We start from the raw sequence: 19,374 nt of genomic DNA, 5'->3' as shown, positions 1-19,374 counted from the left end.
GAGGAATTGAGCCTGAATCATTAGGCTTTGCAGGCAAGTGCCTTAACCACTGTGCTATCACTCCAGCCCCTGTAAAAAAAAAAAAAAAAAAGATTTTTTGTATGTGTGTGTATGAGAGAGAGACAGAGACATAATGAGTGTGCCAGGGCCTCTTGCTTTTGCAAATGAACTCTAGACCACATGCACTACTTTGTGCATCTATCTTTACTTGGGTATTGAGGAATTGAACACAGGCAGGCAGGCTGGTTTTCCAAGCAAGTACCTTTAATCATTGAGCCTTCTCCCTAACCCCAAGTATGTAGCCATTCTCATAATGCCTGGTATTCTGTTTTTCCCTAGTGTGACTATTGAATAAATGGGCATAGGTCATTTGTTGACAGACTTGAGGACTCATTACTATGAACACTTGTGGTGTCACTGGGTCTTGTCTCCTGGGGGAGAGAGTCTCTTCTTAAAAACCAGGCCAGAAGTTGTAGTTGTGTTCCTAAACAGGGCACAGCCCTCAGCCTCTTTTCTCCATTCATCATTTTGGTTGATTTCATACCCCACTAGCTCTCCCATCTGTCTTGCTCCTAGGGACAGTGTTCTCCAACTCATTTCCACATCATTAGCTCTGAAGTCCCTTCTTAGTTTGCTTCCTTGGACCAGTCCTGACATCAGTTGCGTTGGGTCAGGTTCCGTGGGAAACACAAACAAAAGTAGAGATTTACTTACAGGAAGTTTATTGGGAACACTGAGCACATAAGGAAAACCTGGTGAGCAGATAGTGACCTCAAGTGCCATTGTTCCAGCAGCTGCCTCAGCTGACAGCAAAGGGGCTCTGAAGCTACATAGCTCTTAGAGCCGTCTGAATTGCAGTAAAGAGAGTGGGTTTTTACCCCTCTCATGACCAGGCAGTGGATACTGTTCCTGAGAGGCATGGGAGGCAGTTCCCTCTAAGAACAGGTCTGGAGAGATGTGATTGTAAGCCATGTGCAAGCAGTATTCCTGGCACTTGAGGCAGTGCCGAGGAGGAGGGCCTGGGCTCAGCGACTGCACATCTACGTAATTCCCTTGAACAGCTGAGGAATTGTTTCTGGACCTCTCTGATGCCTTACGAACTAGACAAATCCTTTCTTTCTTTCTTTCTTTCTTTCTTTCTTTCTTTTTTTTTTTTGTCTCTTGAGGTAGGGTCTCACTCTATCCCAGGCTGACCTGGAATTCACTATGTAGTCTCCCAGTGGCCTCAAACTTGTGATCCTGTCTCCTGAGTGCTGGGATTAAAGGCATGCACCACCATACCTGGCTCCTTTTCATTTTTGTTTGAGGTTACTGTCTTAAAAACAAGTCAGGGAAAGATGACTGTAATCCCAGTACTTAAAAGTCTAAGGAAGGGGAATAAGGAATTCAAAGCCAGCCTCAACTATATAGTGAGTTGAAGGCCAGCTTGGGCTACTTGAGATCTTGTCTGAAAAAAAGTTACCAAAGGGCTGGAGTGATGACTTAATGGTTAAGGCACCTGCTTGTGAAGCCTGAGGACCCAGGTTCAGTTCCCCAGTAGCCATGTAAGCCAGCTGCACAAGACCACACATGCATGTGAATTTTATATGTAGTGGCTAGAGGCCCTAGTCTATCCATTCTCTCTCTCAAATAACTAAACAAATATTTTTTTTTAAGTTACCCAAAAACAAAACAAGTAAGGGACTAAGGATGTAGCTCAGTTGGTGGAGTGCTTACCTAGCATGCACAAAACCATGGGTTTGTTCTCTAACACTCTATAAACCAAATGTAATGGTGCAGGCTTGTAATCCCAGAACTCAGAAGGTAGAAACCAAGGATATTAGGAGTTCAAGGTCATTCTGGGATACATAGCAAGTCCAGCCTGATACTGTCTCAGAAAAAAAATATAGGGCTGGGGCTGGAGAGATGGCTTAGCAGTTAAGCACTTGCCTGTGAAGCATAAGGATCCCAGTTCGAGGCTCGATTCCCCAGGACCCACATTAGCCAGATGCACAAGGGGACGCACATGTCTGGAGTTCGTTTGCAGTGGCTGGAGGCCCTGGCACTCCCATTCTCACTCTCTGCCTCTTTCTCTCTCTCTCTCTCTCTCTGTCACTCTCAAATAAATAAATAAAAATAAACAAAAATAAATTTAAAAAAACAGGGCTGGAGAAATGGTTTAGCAGTTAAGGCACTTGCCTGCAAAGCCTAAGAACTTCCCAGGTCCCACATAAGCCAAATGCCCAGTGAAGCAAACATGCAAGATCATATATGCCCACAAGGGGGCGCACGCATCTGGAGTTCGCCCCCTTCCCTTTTTCTCTCTCTGACTCTGGCATTAAAAAAAAAAGTCTGTCGGGCTTACCTCATAAATAAATAAAGAAAGAAGGGAAATCTTTAAATTCCCCTAAAGGTTGGTTACTTAGGGTACATAATGCTTTTTGTGAGAATTGCAGGGAACTGGAGGACAAGAAAAAGATTCAGAATCTATTGGCTCTTGTGGGAACCGACACCGGAGAAGTGACCTATTTTTATAAGGAGCCTCCCCACAAAGTAAGTAATGCTTGCTATGACATGGCGAATGTGGCCTTCACACATGAGAGGGGCCATAACCACAACCTTAATAGTTGCTTCAGCATGCCAAAAGGAGAGGAGTTAGCTATTGTAGTCTTATTATTCTGAGTTTTCAAAGCATTTTCCTTCAAGATCCTTGGGAACTAGTGTTGTTTGTCCCATTTCACTATTTAGAAACCTAAAGCCTATATAGCTGGGCATGTGGTTCGGTGGTAGAATGCTTCCCTAACATGTGTGAGACTCAAGGTCATTAGAAGCACCACACCAAAAGAAAGAGAACTAAAGCCAGGGAGGTAAATGTTTCAGCTGAGGTTTGAGGGGAAAGCAGAGCTGGATGTAGTGACACATGCCTTTAATCCCAGCATTTAGGAAGTGGAGGCAGCAGAATCAGGATTTCAAGGCCAGTCTGGGCTGTCTGAAAGAACATAAAAAATAAAAACATGAAGGCAGAAGACTATCATATAAAAGTGGCAGTTTCTGGCATAGGGAGATGGCTCAGTGGGAGAAATGCTTGCCACACAAGTATGAGCCTGAGATTGAATCCCCAGTGCTAAGAGTATAGCTATGCATTGTCATATGCAGCTTTTACATAAGCAGAGGTGGAAGGATCCCGGAAGCTACTGGGTAGCTAGTCTGTCCAAACCTGTGCACCCTAGGTTCAGTGTGAGACCTTGTCTCAGTGAGTAAGTTGGAGAATAACTGAGAAAGGCTCCACGACATGTGCATATATGTGCACGTGTACCCATATCACTTATATGCCCTCGCACACACATAAATGCCAAAGAAGTGGTAATTTATCCTAATTCTATGCCCCAGAGATGAACCATTATAAATTTGGCATATAATTTTGTTTCTTTTTCTATTCATAGAAATAGTCCCTCCCCCCTCTTTTTAAAGCTTTGTATATATATATATGTGATTTTTTTTTTTTTAATTGAAATAGCTTCACGGTGTAGACCAAGCTGGCCTCAAACTTCTTGTTTCATCCTCCTATATGCTGGGATCCCAAGGGTACACCACCTTGTTTGGCTAGCTGTTTTTTCACTTTTTTTTTTTTTTTTGGTATGTGCATGTGGTTTGAATGCATAGATACATGCATGTTCATATGTGTATGGACACACATGTATGTGTTTGGAGGCCAGAGGTTGATGTCAGGTGTCTTCCTTAGTCACTTCTTCTCCTTACTCTTTTTTTGGGGGGGGGTTATTTTTATTTATTTGAGAGTGACAGAGAGAAAGAGGCAGATAGAATGAGAGAGAGAGAGAATGGGCATGCCAGGGCCTCCAGCCACTGCAAGCAAACTCCAGACATGTGTGCCCCCTTGTGCAACTGGCTAACATGGGTCCTGGGGAATCAAGCTTGGATCCGGAGTCCTTAGGCTTCACAGGCAAGTGCTTAACCACTAAACCATCTCTTCAGCACCCCTTTTCCCCCCTTTTTTAATGTAGGGTCTCACTCTAGCCCAGGCTGACCTAGAATTCACGATGTAGTCTCAGGCTGTCCTTGAACTCAACAGCAATCATCCTGCCTCTGCCTCCTAAGTGCTGGGTTTAAAGGTGTGTGCTACCATGCCTGGATTCACCTTACTATTTGAGACAGGGTTTCACTGTGAATCTAGAGTTCACCAATTCATCTAGACTAGTTAGCTAGCAAGCCCAAGGAATCTTGTTCTCTCTACCTCTTTAGTGCTTGGGATTACAGTGTTAGATGGGGATCTCAACTCATGTATTCATGATTGCATAGAAAGTACATTATCAGGGGCTGGAAAAGTGGCGTAGTGGTTAAGGAGCTTGCCTGCAAAGCCTAAAGGACCATGGTTCAATTCCCCAGGACCCATGTAAGCCCCTGGCATGCCCATTCTCTCTCCCTCTATCCCCCTCTCTCTCTCAAATAAAAGATTTTATTTTGGTTTTTTGGGTTTTTTTTTGTGTTTTTTTTGGTTTTTTGGGTTTTTTTTTTTGTTTTTCTAGGTAGGGTTTTACTCTAGCTCAGGCTGACCTGGAATTCACTATGTAGTCTCAGGGAGGCCTCGATATCACAGCGATCCTCCTATCTCTGCCTCACGAGTGCTGGAATTAAAGATGTGTGCCACCACACCCAGCTTTTTTTTTGTTTTAATGACAGAGAGAATTGGCATGCCAGGGCCTCAAGCCACTGCAGACACGTGTGCCCCCTTGTGCACATGTGTGACCTTGCACACTTGTGTCACTGTGCGTCTGGCTTACATGGGATCTGAAGACTCGAACCTGAGTCCTAGGCGTCACAGGAAAGTGGCTTAGTGGTTAAGGTACTTGCTTGTAAAGCCTAAGGACCCAGGATTGATTCTCCAGTGCCAATGTAAGCCAGATGCACAAAGTAGCGCATCTGTCTGGAGTTCATTTGCAGTGGCTGAAGGCCCTGGAATGCCCATTCTGCCTTCTCTCTGTCTCAAATAATTAATAAAAATAAAATTTTTTAATTAAAAAAATTTCTCAGTTTTTTAGATTTTGTTTTTTTCAGGCTGACCTTAAATTCAATCTGTAGCTCAAGCTGCCCTCAGATTCACAGCAGTCCTATCTCAGCGTCACAAGTACTATGTACCTGTATGTCACAAGCACACCCTGCTAAAGGACACGTTTTTCTTTTCTAAATTTACTTATTTATTTATGTGCGTTAGCACATGTGCCTTGGTGTATGTATAGAGGCTGGAGGACAATTTTGAGATGTCTTGTGTTCCACCTTATTTCAGACAGGGTCTCTTGCCACTTTAAATGACTTGTCAGGATAACTGGCCTGAGAGCTTTGGATTCTCCTGGGTCCACCTCTTGTTGTCATAAGCGTGTTGTGATTGGAGGTATGTGTGCTACTTTGCATTCCGATTTGTGTGGATGCTGGGTGATTAAACTTGGTCCAGCAGGCTTTGCAAGTGAGCACCTTTCTAAGTGTTTTTTGTTTGTTTGTTTGTTTTGTCTTTCAAATTTTTATTTATTTATTTATTTGAGCTTGACAGAGAGAGAAAGAGGCAGATAGAGGGAATGGGCACTCCAGGGCTTCCAGCAACTGCAAATGAACTCCAGATGTGTGCGCCCCTTTGTGCATCTGGCTAACATGGGTCCTGGGCAATCAAGCCTCGAACCAGGGTCCTTAGGTTTCACAGGCAAGCGCTTAACCACTAAGCCATCTCTCCAGCCCAGTTTTTTTGGTTTTTCAAGGTAGGGTTTACCTCTGGCCTAGGCTGACCTGGAATTCACTATGTCATCTCAGGGTGGCCTCGAACTCATGGTGATCCTTCATCCTTTGCCTTCTGAGTGTTGGGATTAAAGGCGTGTGCCACCATGCCCGACTTCTAAGTATTTGCTATATAGCCCTGTGATTTTAGTTTGTGTCATTGATACTAAATTTTTATCCAAAAATTGTTACTTTGCCCATTTTGCCTCTCAAACTTAAAATGGTGTTAAATGTGTAGCACTAAAGCTAAAAGGTAAGTTTTATACATACAGTAAGGCCACTTCTATACCTTATTTTTCTTTTCTAGGTCATCATTCCCCAGAAGGCTATCCAAACTATGGGTATATATGAACAGAATGAGCCTTCAGCTTCCAAAGCAGGTAAAAACTGCATTAGAAAGTCTCACTGGTACATAATTGAAAATGACAGTGCAGGGCTGGAGAGATGGCTTGGCAGTTAAGGTGCTTGCCTGTGAAGCCTAAGAACAACTCATGTTCGAATCTCTAGGTTCCATGTGAGCCAGATGCACGGTGACACAAGCACACAGTGTTGCACGTGTACTTACTTCTTTGCAAGCAGAGAGAGAGAATGGGCGCGTCAGGGCCTCTAGCTACTGCAAACAACCTTCAGATGCACGTGCTACTCTGTACACCTGGCTTCACATACTTGGGAATCAAACCTGTTTGTTAGGTTCTGCAGGCGAGCACCTTAACCACTGCACCACCTCTCCACTCCAAAATTCTTTCTTTTTTTCTTTTTCTTTTTTCTTTTTTTTTTTTTTTTTTTTGAGGTAGGATCTCACTCTATCTCAGGCTGACCTGGAATTAACTATGTAGTCTCAGGGTGGCCTCAAACTCAAGGCGATCCTCCTACCTCTGCCTCCTGAGTGCTGGGATTAAACCCAAAATTATTTCTTAGAAAAGGAAAAAAGTACCGTAGGTATTATATGTTGTTTTTTTCTCCTTCTTGTCCTTCATTGTGCAAGGTTAGGGCTAATAATTCTTGACTGGCAGAAAGATAAACTGAGCACAGTTCTTGATGAGCTTTTTTTGTTTGTTTGTTTTAGATCCTAAAGCGAGCAAAAAAAGACTAGCAACAAGAGAAAAGGAAGACAGTTCTGAACGTTACCAAAGAGACATACAAACACTTGTCCTACAGGTGATATATTTATTTTGGCAGACCATGTCTTCAGTTCACACATTTAGCTATGTGTAACATACCTTCGTTATTATGTGAGGGCTATCTACTTGTACGTTTATTATAAGAGGAGGGTTAAGAAAATTGAGATTATTCCTAATAATTAAGCACTTTTCTGTTTTGAAACAAAGTTGCAGCTTATTAAGAAATGTTTGATTTTGTTTGTTTGTTTTTCCAAGGTAGAGTCTTATAGCTCAGGCTGGCCTGAAATTCACTATGTAGTCTCAGGGTGGCCTTGAACTGATGGTGATCTGAGTGCTGGAATTAAAGGCATGTGCCACCACGCCTGGTTCAAGAAATGATTTTAATATAGATTTAAATAGGAATGTTAAAAGAAACAACCAGGCATGGTGATACAGGCCTATAATCCCAGTACTTGAGAGGTTGATGCAGGGGAATTACCACAGGCTTAAGGCCAGTCTGGGTTATATAACATGTGCCAGGTCTTCTAGGGCTACATAGCAAGACCTTTCCTCAACTCCTCCCCCCACTGAGAGAGGGGGAAAGAAGGAGGGAGAGAGAGAGGCGGAAGAAAGAAGAGAAGGGGAGGGGAGAAGAGAGAAGGACAGGATGTACTGTAGAGTAGTTGTAGGTTTCTCAGGAGAGTCACCTCTAAACACTTACTGTCTTTGAACATTCTAGAATGCTCCTGTCAGCCTTCAATTCCTGTGCCTAGGCTTACCCTGCAAACCATCTTAAAGTTAGAATTCACTTTGTGATTGTCCTAAAAGATAGATAGTACAGGGGAGCTTGTCTTTGTCTATGGGACAGATCAACATGAGTTCTAAAATCAAGGAAAGCAGTAAACCATTTTCTTACCACCTGGTTATTGCATGTCATTTGGAATCATGGTTTTACAGGTAGTTACTGTAACATCCTGTCCTTATGGAGATGGGTACCCATTTTTACCTTTGGCCAGTATCTCTACAGTCATAACAACCAGGCTTCACAACAGGAAATTGTGTCCAGTTTGTTCTGTGTTTTGAGGGGTTTCTTTTGTTGTTGTTTTGAGATAGGGTTTCACTTTAACTCAAGCTAACCTAGTACAGGCTGGCCTTGAACTCATGGCTATCCTCCTACCTCAGCCTTCCAGGATTATAGACATGATCCACCGTGCCTGGCTTCTTCTACCACTTGAAACAAAACTTAGGAAAGAGATTCCATGCAACCAGGACATCTTAAAAGGGAGGCAGCCCTAAAAATCCAAAGAGGGACAGTAAAAAGGCAAGAATGAAGGGTAGGAAGGCATAGAATTTCTAGCTTTTTCTTTGTGTGGTTGTAGATAAGGGGCTGAGTGTGGATATAGTTGGCTCTTGTTTATGTAGCTCAACACCATTTAGAAGGCATTAACTAAAAAATTAAGAGCTGAGCATTTCCTTCTGTTTTTGCTGTGTGTTTTTGGTTTTGTCTGGTCCTTGTTTCTGGAAGACCTCACTTGTAGAGGGATGGAGTAGGTAGAAGCAGGAGTGGGTACTCCAGTTTCACCTCTTTTGGCCTGTGTAGGTGGAAGCACTGCAGGCACAGCTGGAAGAGCAAACCAAGCTTTCTAGAGAACAAGTTGAAGGGCTCATGGAGGACAGACGGATTCGCATTGAGGAAATACAAGTTCAGCACCAGAGAAATCAGAAAAGAATCAAAGAGCTAACCCAAAAGTGAGTATTCAAGACGTGTACCTAACGAATGTTAGATGGTTCAGTGGTAGCAGGCTAGCTCAGTGTGTATGAGGCCCAGTACTATAACTGTGTGCTATAAAAGCAAAGGATTGTGGAAGTGAGCAGGACCTGGAAACGGTTACCTTCAGCTGAGCCTAGTGGCATGCGCCTATAATCCCAGCACTCAGAAGGCTGAGGATCACAAATTCACGGCCAGCCGGGATATACAGTTTGAGGTCAGTGTGAGCTACATAGTGAGTCTTTGTCTCAAAAAAACAAAACAAAAATAAAGAGTTATCAGCTGCTTGAAAACACTTGACAGTGCTCCATTAGGCCTTATGTTTTAACCTGAATTATTGGGAGCATCACCTGCCACCAAGTGAATCTTCCAGCCTCAGCTCCTCCCCTAGTGCTTTTAGTTCACTTCTTTCTTCAGCCAGACTAATAATAGGAATTTTTTTTTTGTTTTTGTTTTTCAAGGTAGGGTCTCACTCTAGCTCAGGCTGACCTGGAATTCACTATGTAGCCTCAGGGTGGCCTTGAACTCACAGCAATTCTCTTACCTTTGCTTCCCGAGTGCTGGGATTAAAGATAAGCATCATCATACCCGGCTATAATAGTAATTTTTAAAAACTTTTTATTTATTTATTTATTTGAGAAAGAGAGAGGGAGAATGAGTACACCAGGGCCTCCAGCTACTGCCAACGAACTCCAGACGCATGTGCCACCTTGTGCATCTGGCTTGTGTGGGTTCTGGAGAATCAAACCGAGGTCCCTTGGCTTTGCAAGCAAGCATCTTAACTGCTGAACCATCTCTCCAGCCCTGTAATAGAAATTTGTAATAACAAACAAACAAAAAAAAAATTAGCCAGGTGTGGTGGTGAACACTTTTAATCCCAGTATTTGGAAGGCTGAGATAAGAGGATTATTATGAGTTCAAGGCTACCCTGGGCTAGAGTGAGACCCTACCTGGAAAAAAAACCAAATTATTATTATCATGCTATTATTATTTTATTTATTTTCATTTTTCAAGGTAGGGTCTCACTGTGGCCCAGGCTGACCTGGAATTCACCATGTAATCTCTGGTTGGCCTTGAACTCATGGCAGTCCTCCTACTTGTGCCTCCTGAATGTTGGGATTAAAAGCATGTGCCACCATACCCAGCTTTTTGATTTTGTGAAGTAGGGTGTTTTGTTTTGTTTTGTTTTGTTTTGTTTTGTTTTGTTTTGTTTTGTTTTGTTTTTTCCTGGGCCTGAGGCAGAAGGATCAAAAGTTTAAGGCCAGGGCCGGAGAGATGACTTAGTGATTAAGGTGACTGCCTACAAAGCCCAAGGACCCATGTTCGACTGTCTGTATCCCACATAAGCCAGGTGCACAAAGGTGATGCAAGCACAAGGTCACACATGCCCACTATATGGTGCAAGCATCTGGAGTTCAGTTGCAATGGCTGAGGCCCTGGCACACCTATTCTCTCTCACTGTCTCTGTCTCTCTCGCTCTTGCTCTCACTCTAAACTAAAAAAAAAAAAAAGTTTTAAGACCAGCCTAGGCAATTTAGTAAGATCTTGTTTCTTCTTCTTTTTTTTTTTTCTTTTTTTTTTGGTGGCTATTTGATGTTTGGATGTAGTCTCAGGCTGGCCTTGAACTCAAGATGTTCCTCCCATCTTTGCCTCCTGAGCACTAGGATTAAAGGTGTGCGCCCCCACACTTAGCCCATTTCTCTTTCAAGAAGAAGGAAAAGGGCTGGAGAGATGGCTTAGCGGTTAAGTGCCTGCCTGTGAAGCCTAAGGACCCCAGTTCGAGGCTCGGTTCCCCAGGTCCCACATTAGCCAGATGCACAAGGGGGCGCACGCGTCTGGAGTTCATTTGCAGAGGCTGGAAGCCCTGGTGCGCCCATTCTTTCTCTCTCCCTTTATCTGTCTTTCTCTCTGTGTCTGTCGCTCTCAAATAAACAAATAAAAAATTAATAAAAAAAAAAAAAAAAGAAGAAGAAGAAGGAAAAAAGCCAACAACTGGCGGGCATGGTGGTGCACGCCTTTAATCCCAGCACCTGGGAGGCAGAGGTAGCAGGATCACCGTGAGTTCAAGACCACCCTGAGACTACATGCTGAATTCCAGGTCAGCCCGAGCTAGAGTGAGACCCTACCTTGAAAAACCAAAAAAAAAAGTGGTGTGTGTGGGGGGGAGACTTAAGGCATTTGCCTGCGAAGCCAAAGGACCCAGGTTCAATTCCCCAGGACCCACGTAAGCCAGTTGCACAAGGGGCACATGCGTCTGGAGTTCATTTGTAGTGGCTGGAGGTTCTGGTATGCCCATTCTGTCTCTCTTATCTTTCTGTCTCTCTATCTTTCTCTCTCTCTCTCTCTGCTTACAAATAAATAAATAAAAATTTAAAAAATTAAAAACAAAAACAAAAATGGGCTGGAGAGATGGATCAGTAGTTAAGTGAGCTTCTTGCGTAAGTATGAGAGCCTGAGACTGCCCAAGTTCAAATCTCCAACTCCCAGGTAAAACACTGGATGTGACTGCACATCTACAACTCCAGTTCCACAGGAGTGCAGAGACCCAAGAATCTTCAGAGTGAAATAAAGAGAGGGTAGTTGAAGAAGATCAGCCTCTAGGCGGGCACATGCATGCACATACACCACATATATGTATACAAACCAGAAAAATGAATGTGTCTTCGAGATGGTGAGATGGTTCAGTGGTTAAAGTGCTTCTCATGGGTGCCTGAGTTTGGATCCCCAGGGCTATGTAGCACCAGACACAGTAGTGCAAGTATCTGTAATCTGGCATGCCTACAGCGAGCCTGGGGAATGCTGTGGTGAACAACATGAAACCCTGCCTCAAGATCAGATAGAAGGTAAAGGCTGACACCTGAGGGTGTATTGTGACCTCCACACTGGCTGTGCCAGGTGTGCAGCGTCCTCACTCACACGTACAACAAACGTGTGTTAGTGCTCAGTCAGAACCCTATGACTCACTTCTTCCTCGCATCATCCTTGGAAGTAGTTCATGCTTACACAGGCTGTGTTTACACAGTTCTGTCATCCTTCTCACCTCATGACCAGCTCACATTAGCACTCTAGGAAAAGTTTGTAATAACTAATCTGGGAGCATGGGTAAGCACACCATTCTTTGCGAAGTAAACATGTAAGACTGACAGTGATTGGAATGTGTGTGGAGGCCAAAGGCTGACATGGAATATCTTCCTCAGTTGCTCCACCTCATTGCCTCTTACTGTGCTTGAGCACATTGCATCCAGCTATGTTGGCTAGCCAGGGAGCCTCATATGTCTACCCCCCCATCACTAAAATTACAGATATGTGCTTGCCATGTCCAGCTTTTACATGGGCACTGGGTATCCAAAGGTAAGTTCTCATGCTTGCAAGGCAAGCACCTAACAACTGAGCCATCTCCTTAGCCGTGTGTGTGTGTGTTTTTTTTTTTTTTTTTTTTTTGCTAATTTTGCAGTGCTATCAATACTTTACAGAATCTATATATTGTGTATATTTTTAAAATAAAACCTGCATTTATCTTTTGGAATAACTATTTTATTTATTTAAGAGAGAAAGACAGTGAAAGAGAAAGAATGGTCATGCCAGAGCTTCTAGCCACTGCATACAAACTCCAGATGCATGTACCATATTGTGCATCTGGCTTACATGGGTAATGGGAAATCGAACCTGGGTCCTTTGTCTTCGCAAACAAGTGCCTTAGCGGCTAAGCCATCTCTCCTGCCCTTTTTAAATTTTTTATTTTCAGCTTTCATAAGTGTAGACAATAAACCATAATAATGCCCTCCCCCACTCCCATTTCCCCCTTCTCAAATCCACTCTCTGTTGAATCCCTTCTATTTTCCAATTAGTCTCTTTTTTATTTTGATGACAATATCTTTTCCTTTTGTTATGAAGGTCTTGTGTAGGTAGTGTCAGGCACTGTGAGGTCATGGACATCCAGGCCAGTTTGTGTCTAGGAGATTGCATTGTAAGCAGTCCTACCCTTCGGCTCTTAGATGCTTTCTACCACCTCTTCTGCAGTGGACCCTCAGCCTTGGAAGGTCCAATAGTGTGGTCTCAGTGCTGAACACCCCACTGTCACTTCTCAGCACTATGGTGACTTGTTGAGTGCCCCCAGTAGTCACCACCACCTGAGGAGAGAAGCTTCTCTAACCAAAAGTGAGGGGAGCATTAATATATGGGTATAAGCATTAAAAAAAAAAGTGCTCAGAGAACAATTTGGTAGGCATAATATATGCATTTTGCCAGGCAACAGCAAGTGTTATTTCCCTAGGGCTCATGACTTCCCTAGCCATTAGCATTTTGTTTGTTTGGTTTGGTTTTCTGAGGTAGGGACTCACTCTTGCTCAGGCTGACCTGGAATTCACTATGTAGCATCAGGGTGTCCTGGAACTCACGGTAATCCTCCTACCTCTGTCTCTCAAATGCTGGAGGCGAGTGTCACCACACCCGGCTGCCATAAGCTTTTGACTAGGATTTCAGTACCGGGCATGTATTTCCTCACATGAAGTGAGCCTTAAGTCCATTAGAGAGCTGTTGGTCCCCCCATAATAGAAATGCCACTATTTTATCAGTTGGCTCACTTAGCCTGGCTGGACAGTCTTAAGGCTCCCGGGGCCCTTTGCTGCTCAATACTGCTGCTGTCTCTCTCCCCAGGCCACATGCAGCACAGTGCCTTCCAGCTTTCTGGCAGCTAGTCAATAGGGAGGAGGTTTCCAGCTCAGCTCCAGCTTGATTTCTCAGTGACCTGCAGTTCAGGCATATGGAGTCTTTAGCAACAGGGTCTTACCATCTTGTTCTGATGGGAAACCAAGAGCCTTGGCAATGACCTGTAATGTTTTGAGGGCATCAAGGACCTCCCTGGCCAACAACTTATTGAAAAGTATCCCATCCCTGGCAATGAAATTTTTCTAATAGTAACCTATGGTTTCTGGGTACTGGCCATATTTTTTTCTTTCTTCTTTCTCTCCCTTCCTTTCTTCCTTCTTTTTTTTTTTTTTTTTAAATTTATTTATTTATTTGAGAGCGACAGACACAGAGAGAAAGACAGATAGAGGGAGAGAGAGAGAATGGGCGCGCCAGGGCTTCCAGCCTCTGCAAACGAACTCCAGACGCGTGCGCCCCCTTGTGCATCTGGCTAACGTGGGACCTGGGGAACCGAGCCTCGAACCGGGGTCCTTAGGCTTCACAGGCAAGCGCTTAACCGCTAAGCCATCTCTCCAGCCCCCTTCTTTTTTTTTTTTCCAATTTAGGGTCTTACTTGAGCCCAGGCAGACCTGGGTTTCACTCTGCAGCTCCAGGCTGGCCTAAAACTCACAGATCCTCCTACCTCTGCCTCCCAACTGCTGGATTAAATGCATGTGCCACCATGCCTTTAATATATATGTATATATACGACTAACAAAAGAGTAGGTTTCCATAAGGCTTATTCCTACTCTTCCCCTCATCCCACTTAGACCATTCCACCCCCAGCAACCTGCCCCTTTACTTACATATCTACAGTGCTCTACCATAAAGCCCTTCCCTCTACCCCTCCCTCATAGCCCCTTTCTAGCTTCCTGGCTTCTACTGCTGACTTTTACTCCAACTCACACATAAGTCTAAACATTTGTAGTAGGATCCACATATAAGAGAGAAAATGTGGCATTTTACTTTCTGGGCCTGGGTTACCTCACTGAATAATCCTTACCAGATCCATCCATTTCCCTGCAAATTTAATTTTTCTTTACTGCTGAGTAGAACTCCTTTGTATAAATGTTGCACATCTTCATTATCCATCCATCAGTTGAAGGGCATCTAGGCTGGTTGTGTTTCCTAGCTGTTGTTTTTTAAGCATCAGTAAACATGAATGAACAAGTATCTCTAAGGCACCGAGTAGAGTCCTTAGGGTATATGCTGAGTCATATCAGCTGCCTCAGGAACCTTTACACCAATTTCCACCATGGCTGTACCAGCTCACATTCAGATGGCCGTAGCTACCTGGATTTACATCTGGGTCCTCTACTCTGTTCCATTGATCTACGTGTCCATTTTTTTAAAATATATTTTATTATTTATTTATTTGAGAGAGAGAAAGAGGCAGAGAGAGTGAATGGATGGTCCAGGGTCTCCAACCACTGCAAACGAACTCCAGACACATGCACCCCCTTGGCTTACATGGTTCCTGGAGAATCAAACTGGGGTCCTTTGGCTTTACAGGCAAGCATCTTAAGTGCTAAGCCATCTATCTCTCCAGCCCTACGTGTCCATGTTTGTGCCAATTTCATGCTGTTTTTGTTAATGTGGCTCTGTAATATGTCTTTTAAAGTATTTTATTTATTTATTGTGAGAGTAACAGAAAGGAAGGTAGAATGTGTGGGTGCATCAGGGCCTCCAGCCACTGCAAATGAACTCCAATCCCATACCCCACCTTATGTATCTGGTTTATGAGGATCCCTAGGCTTTGCACATAAGCTCTTCAACCTCTAAGCCATCTGTTCAGCCCTGTAATATATCTTAAAATCAGGTATGGGGAAACCAGCAGCCTTATTTTGTTACTCATAATTGCTTTGCCTCTTTGAGGCTTTTGGGGTTTTTTTTTTTTGGTTTTTGTTTTTGTGCTTCCAAATAAACTTTAGGATTGTTATTTTTTATACTTCTGTGAAGAATGCTGTTGTAATTTATTTTTATTTTTTTAAGTTTTTTGACAACTTCCATAATTATAGACAATAGACTATGATAATTTCCTCCCCTCTCCACTTTGCCTTTCACAAATCCACTGTCCATCCTATCCCCTCCCCCTCTCAATTAGTTTCTGTTTTATTTTCTTTTTTCAAGGTAAGGTCTCACTATAGCCCATATGGACCTGGAATTCACTATGTAGTCTCAGGGTGGCCTTGAACTCACAGAGATCCACCTACCTCTGCCTCCCAAGTGCTGGGATTAAAAGTGTGTGCCACCACACCCAGCTTTGGGTGCTTTTGGTTTTTCGATCTTTTTCATTTTGATGCCATCATCTTTTCCTCCTACTATGAGGGTCTTGTGTAGGTATTCCTAGGCACTGCAAGGTCATGGATATTGAGACCAAATTGTATCTAGAAGATCGCATTGTAAGCAGTCCTACCCCTTCCTTTTCTCTCTTACATTCTTTCTGCAACTCCAGCCAGGGAGCGTGAGCTTGCACAGATGGTTTTAGTTTCATTTTCTTTCAGCCCTCTTATTTCTCTGCAACAGAGAACAATTTGAGTTTCCTTTTCTTGAAAGCCTAAAAAAGACAGGAGTGCTATTGCTAATAAGAAAATCATACACAGGGAATTGAATGGTTTCAGCTCCATCATAAAGTTCCAGCCATGCTGAACCCTCCTCCTAGCTGGCACCATGCCAAACGGCAGGAGTGACTTTGCCTCCACCACATGCCTTAACCACTAAGCCATGTCTCCAGCCCGTGGCTCTATCTTTTATTTGTGTCTCTTGTCTTTTTGCAATAGCTAAGACTTCCAGTACAATATTAAATAAAAGTGGGGACAGGAGATACCTTTGTCATTTTCCTGATTTTAGTGGAAATGCTTCAAGTTTGTCTCCCTTTAGTATAGTATTGGCTACAGGTTTGTCATAAATAAGTCATATGAGATATGTTCTATTCCAGTTTCTTTAGGATTTTTTTCATGAAGGGATATTAGATTTTGTTAAATGCCTTTCCTTCATCTATTGAGATGATTATGTGATTTTTTTTTTTTGTTCTTCAGTCCATTTAGATGGTATATTACATTTATTGATTTGAATATGTTGAATCATCCCCTGTTTCTCTGTGATAAAACCTACCTGGTTGAGGCAAATGATCTTTTTGTTGTACTCTTGTATTCTGTTTGTCAGTGTTTTTGTTTTGTTTTTATTTGTTTGTTTGTGTTTTTATTGACAGCTTCCACAATTGTAAAGAATATCCCATGTTAATGCCCTCCCTCCCCCTACTTTCCCCTTTGAAGCTCCACTCTCCATCATATCCCCTCCCTCTCTCAATCAATCTCTCTTTTATTTTGATGTCATCATCTTTTCTTCCTATTGTGATGGACTTGTGTAGGTAGTGTCAGACACTGTGAGGTCATGGATAGCCAGGCCATTTTGTGTCTGGAGGAGCACATTGCAAGGAGTCCTACCCTTCCTTTGGTTCTTGCATTCTTTCTGCCACCTCTCCCGCAATGGACCCTGAGCCATGGAAAGGTGTGATTGAGACATTTCAGTGTGAGCACTCCTCTGTCATTTCTCAGCACCATGGTGCCTTCTGAGTCATCCCAAGGTCACTGCCATCTGAAAAGAGAAGGATTGCTAAACAAAAGTGAGAGTAGCATTAATATATGGGTATGAACATTAAGAGAAGTGCTTACTGGGCAGTTTAGTGAGTATAGTATATACTTTTAGCCAGACAGCAGCGGACATTACACCCTAGAGCTCATGACTAACCCTGTTGTAGGTTTTCAGTGTCAGTCAAATTAGAGGGTGGTTGCTTTCCCCCATAACAGACGTGCCACTATTGAACCTGTTGGCTCATTTGGCCTGGCTGGCCAAATATAAGGCTTTCAGTGTCCACTATTGGGTGTCTTCACTGGTGATTTCTCTCCTTCCCATTGAACTGCATACAACATGGCTTTTTCAGCTTTCTGTCAGCTGGTCTCCATGGAGGAGGTTTTCAGCTCAGCTACATAAGAGTTTCTTAGTGACCTTATACCCCAAGAGTGTCGAATTTTCAGCAATAGGGTCTTACCATCTATTCCTGGTTGGAAACCAAAGGCCTCATGTTGCCAGTATTTTGATGAAAATTTTTGCATTTGTGTTCATGAGGGTTTATAATTTTCTTTCTTTTTCTTTTCTTTCTTTTTTCTTTCTTTCTTTTTTTTTTTTTTTTTTTTTTTTTGTTGTCTTTGTGTGGTTTTGGTACCAGGGTAAAGCTGGCTTCATAAAAGGTGTCGGGTATTCTTTCCTTGTTTGTTCATTTTAATTAACTTATTTGAGATAAAAAGAGGGAGGGATAGAGAGAATGGGCACTCCTGGGCCTCCAGCCACTGAAAAAACTCCAGATGCATGTGTCACTGGGTGCATCTGGCTTGCTTGGGTATTGGGAAATTGATCTGGGTCCTTATGCTTTGCAGGCAAGCACCTTAACTGCTAAGCCATTTCTCCAGCTCCCTTCCTTTTCTTCCTAGTTCATGGTGAAGTTTGAAAAGCAATGGTGTTAGTAGAATTCACCAATAAATCCATCTGGGCCTAGACTTTTTTTAGTTGGGAGATATTTTTTTGTAACTGCTTTGATCTCAGTGCTCACTATAGGTCTGTTTAAATGGTTTATCTCATCTTCGATTTTGGTAGGTCATAAATATCTAGAAAATCATGCATTTCTTTCAGAATTTATTTACTTTTAATTTTTAAGTTTTTATTTGAGAGAAAGAGAAAGAAAGAAAGTAGGCATGCTAGGGCCTCCAGCCACTACAAATGAACTCAACACATGCACCACCTTGTGTATCTGATGTGGATCCTGGGGAATTGAACCTGGGTCCTTTGTCTTTGGCAGGCAAGTGCTTTAACTGCTAAGCCATCTTTCCAGCCCTCAGGTTTTTATTTATTTATTTAATTTTATTATTGTTATTGTTTTGTTTTGTTTTTCATTGTAGGGTCTTACTGTAGCCTAAGCTGACCTAGAATTCCCTATGTAGTCTCAGCGTGGGCTCAAACTCACAGCAATCCTCCTACCTCTGCCTCCCAACTGTTGGGATTAAAGGTGTGTATCCCCATGCTTGGCTCTGGTTTATTTTTTGTTTTTCATTCTTTTGAGGCAAGCCTCACAGACTGCCTTTTTCTTTTTTCTTTTTTTAATGTGAGAGAGAGAAATTGGCATGCCAGGGCCTCTAGCCACTGCAGTCGAACACACGCACCCCCTCATGCACATGTGTGACGTTGTGTGCTTGCTTCACTGTGCATCTGGGTTACGCGGGACCTAAAGAGTTGAATGTAAGTCCTCAGGCATCACAGGCAAGCGTCTTAACTGCTAAGTCATCTCTCCGGCCGCCTCTTTTTTTTTTTTTTTTTTTTTTTTAATTTTATGAGAGAGAGAGAGAACTTGCATAGTAGGTAGAGCCTTGGCCTCTGCACGCAAGCTGCAGACACACGTGCTGCCTTGTGCGCTTGTGCCGCCCATGTCACCTTCCACACCTGGCTTACATGAGCCCTGCAGAGTCAGGCCTGGGCCTTAGCTTCACAGTTAAGCGCCCAACCGCCAAGCCATCTCTCTAGCCTTGTTTTATTTTTTTGGCTTTTTAAGGTTGGGTCTCACTCTAGCCCAGGCTGGCATTGAGCTCACAGCAGTTCTCCTGCCTCTGCCTCCAGAGTGCTGGGATTAAAGGCGTGTGCCAGCATACCTGGCTTGGATTATTATTATTATTTTTGAGGGGGTGGAGAGTTGAGGTAGGGTCTCGCTTAGCCCAGGCTGACCTGGAGTTCACTGTGTAACCTCAGGCTGGCATCCTAGCTCTGCCTCCTGAGTGCTGAGATTAAAGTAGATTGTTCTTTTAATCAATGTAAAGTGACCTTTATCTTTCCTAACTAATGTTGGTTTGAAGTCTATCCTGTCAGACATAAGGATAGCAATAGTTGATTATTTCCTTGGTTCATTTGCTTTAAATAGCATTTTTCCATACATTCACCTTAAGGTAGTGTCTGCCTTTTATGAAGAGGTGAGTTTCTGGGAGGCAATAAACAAAAGGAGCCTCTCTTTTAATC

The 19,374-nt window shown here is 43.1% G+C and overlaps 1 protein-coding gene across 5 annotated transcripts in view; it reads left to right on the top strand.

The window, feature by feature from the left end:
• The window catches only part of Ccdc77 (coiled-coil domain containing 77), a 44,718-nt gene that overhangs the window by 9,731 nt on the left and 15,613 nt on the right, over nucleotides 1-19,374 (top strand). For 3 of the 5 annotated variants that reach the window (XM_045137534.1, XM_045137533.1, XM_045137535.1), the window contains 4 exons: nucleotides 2,436-2,532; nucleotides 6,068-6,140; nucleotides 6,827-6,918; nucleotides 8,461-8,609. In XM_045137534.1, the coding sequence (XP_044993469.1) occupies nucleotides 2,436-2,532; nucleotides 6,068-6,140; nucleotides 6,827-6,918; nucleotides 8,461-8,609 (411 nt within the window). Of the gene's footprint in view, nucleotides 1-2,427; nucleotides 2,533-6,067; nucleotides 6,141-6,826; nucleotides 6,919-8,460; nucleotides 8,610-19,374 lie in introns of all 5 variants that reach the window. The other 2 variants (XM_045137536.1, XM_045137537.1) reach the window with 2 other exon arrangements.

The sequence above is a fragment of the Jaculus jaculus genome, chromosome 18 (assembly GCF_020740685.1).
Source record: "Jaculus jaculus isolate mJacJac1 chromosome 18, mJacJac1.mat.Y.cur, whole genome shotgun sequence".
NCBI lineage: Eukaryota > Metazoa > Chordata > Mammalia > Rodentia > Dipodidae > Jaculus > Jaculus jaculus.
The sequence above is the reverse complement of the archived record's forward strand: the minus strand, read 5'-3'. Positions and strand labels throughout refer to the sequence as shown.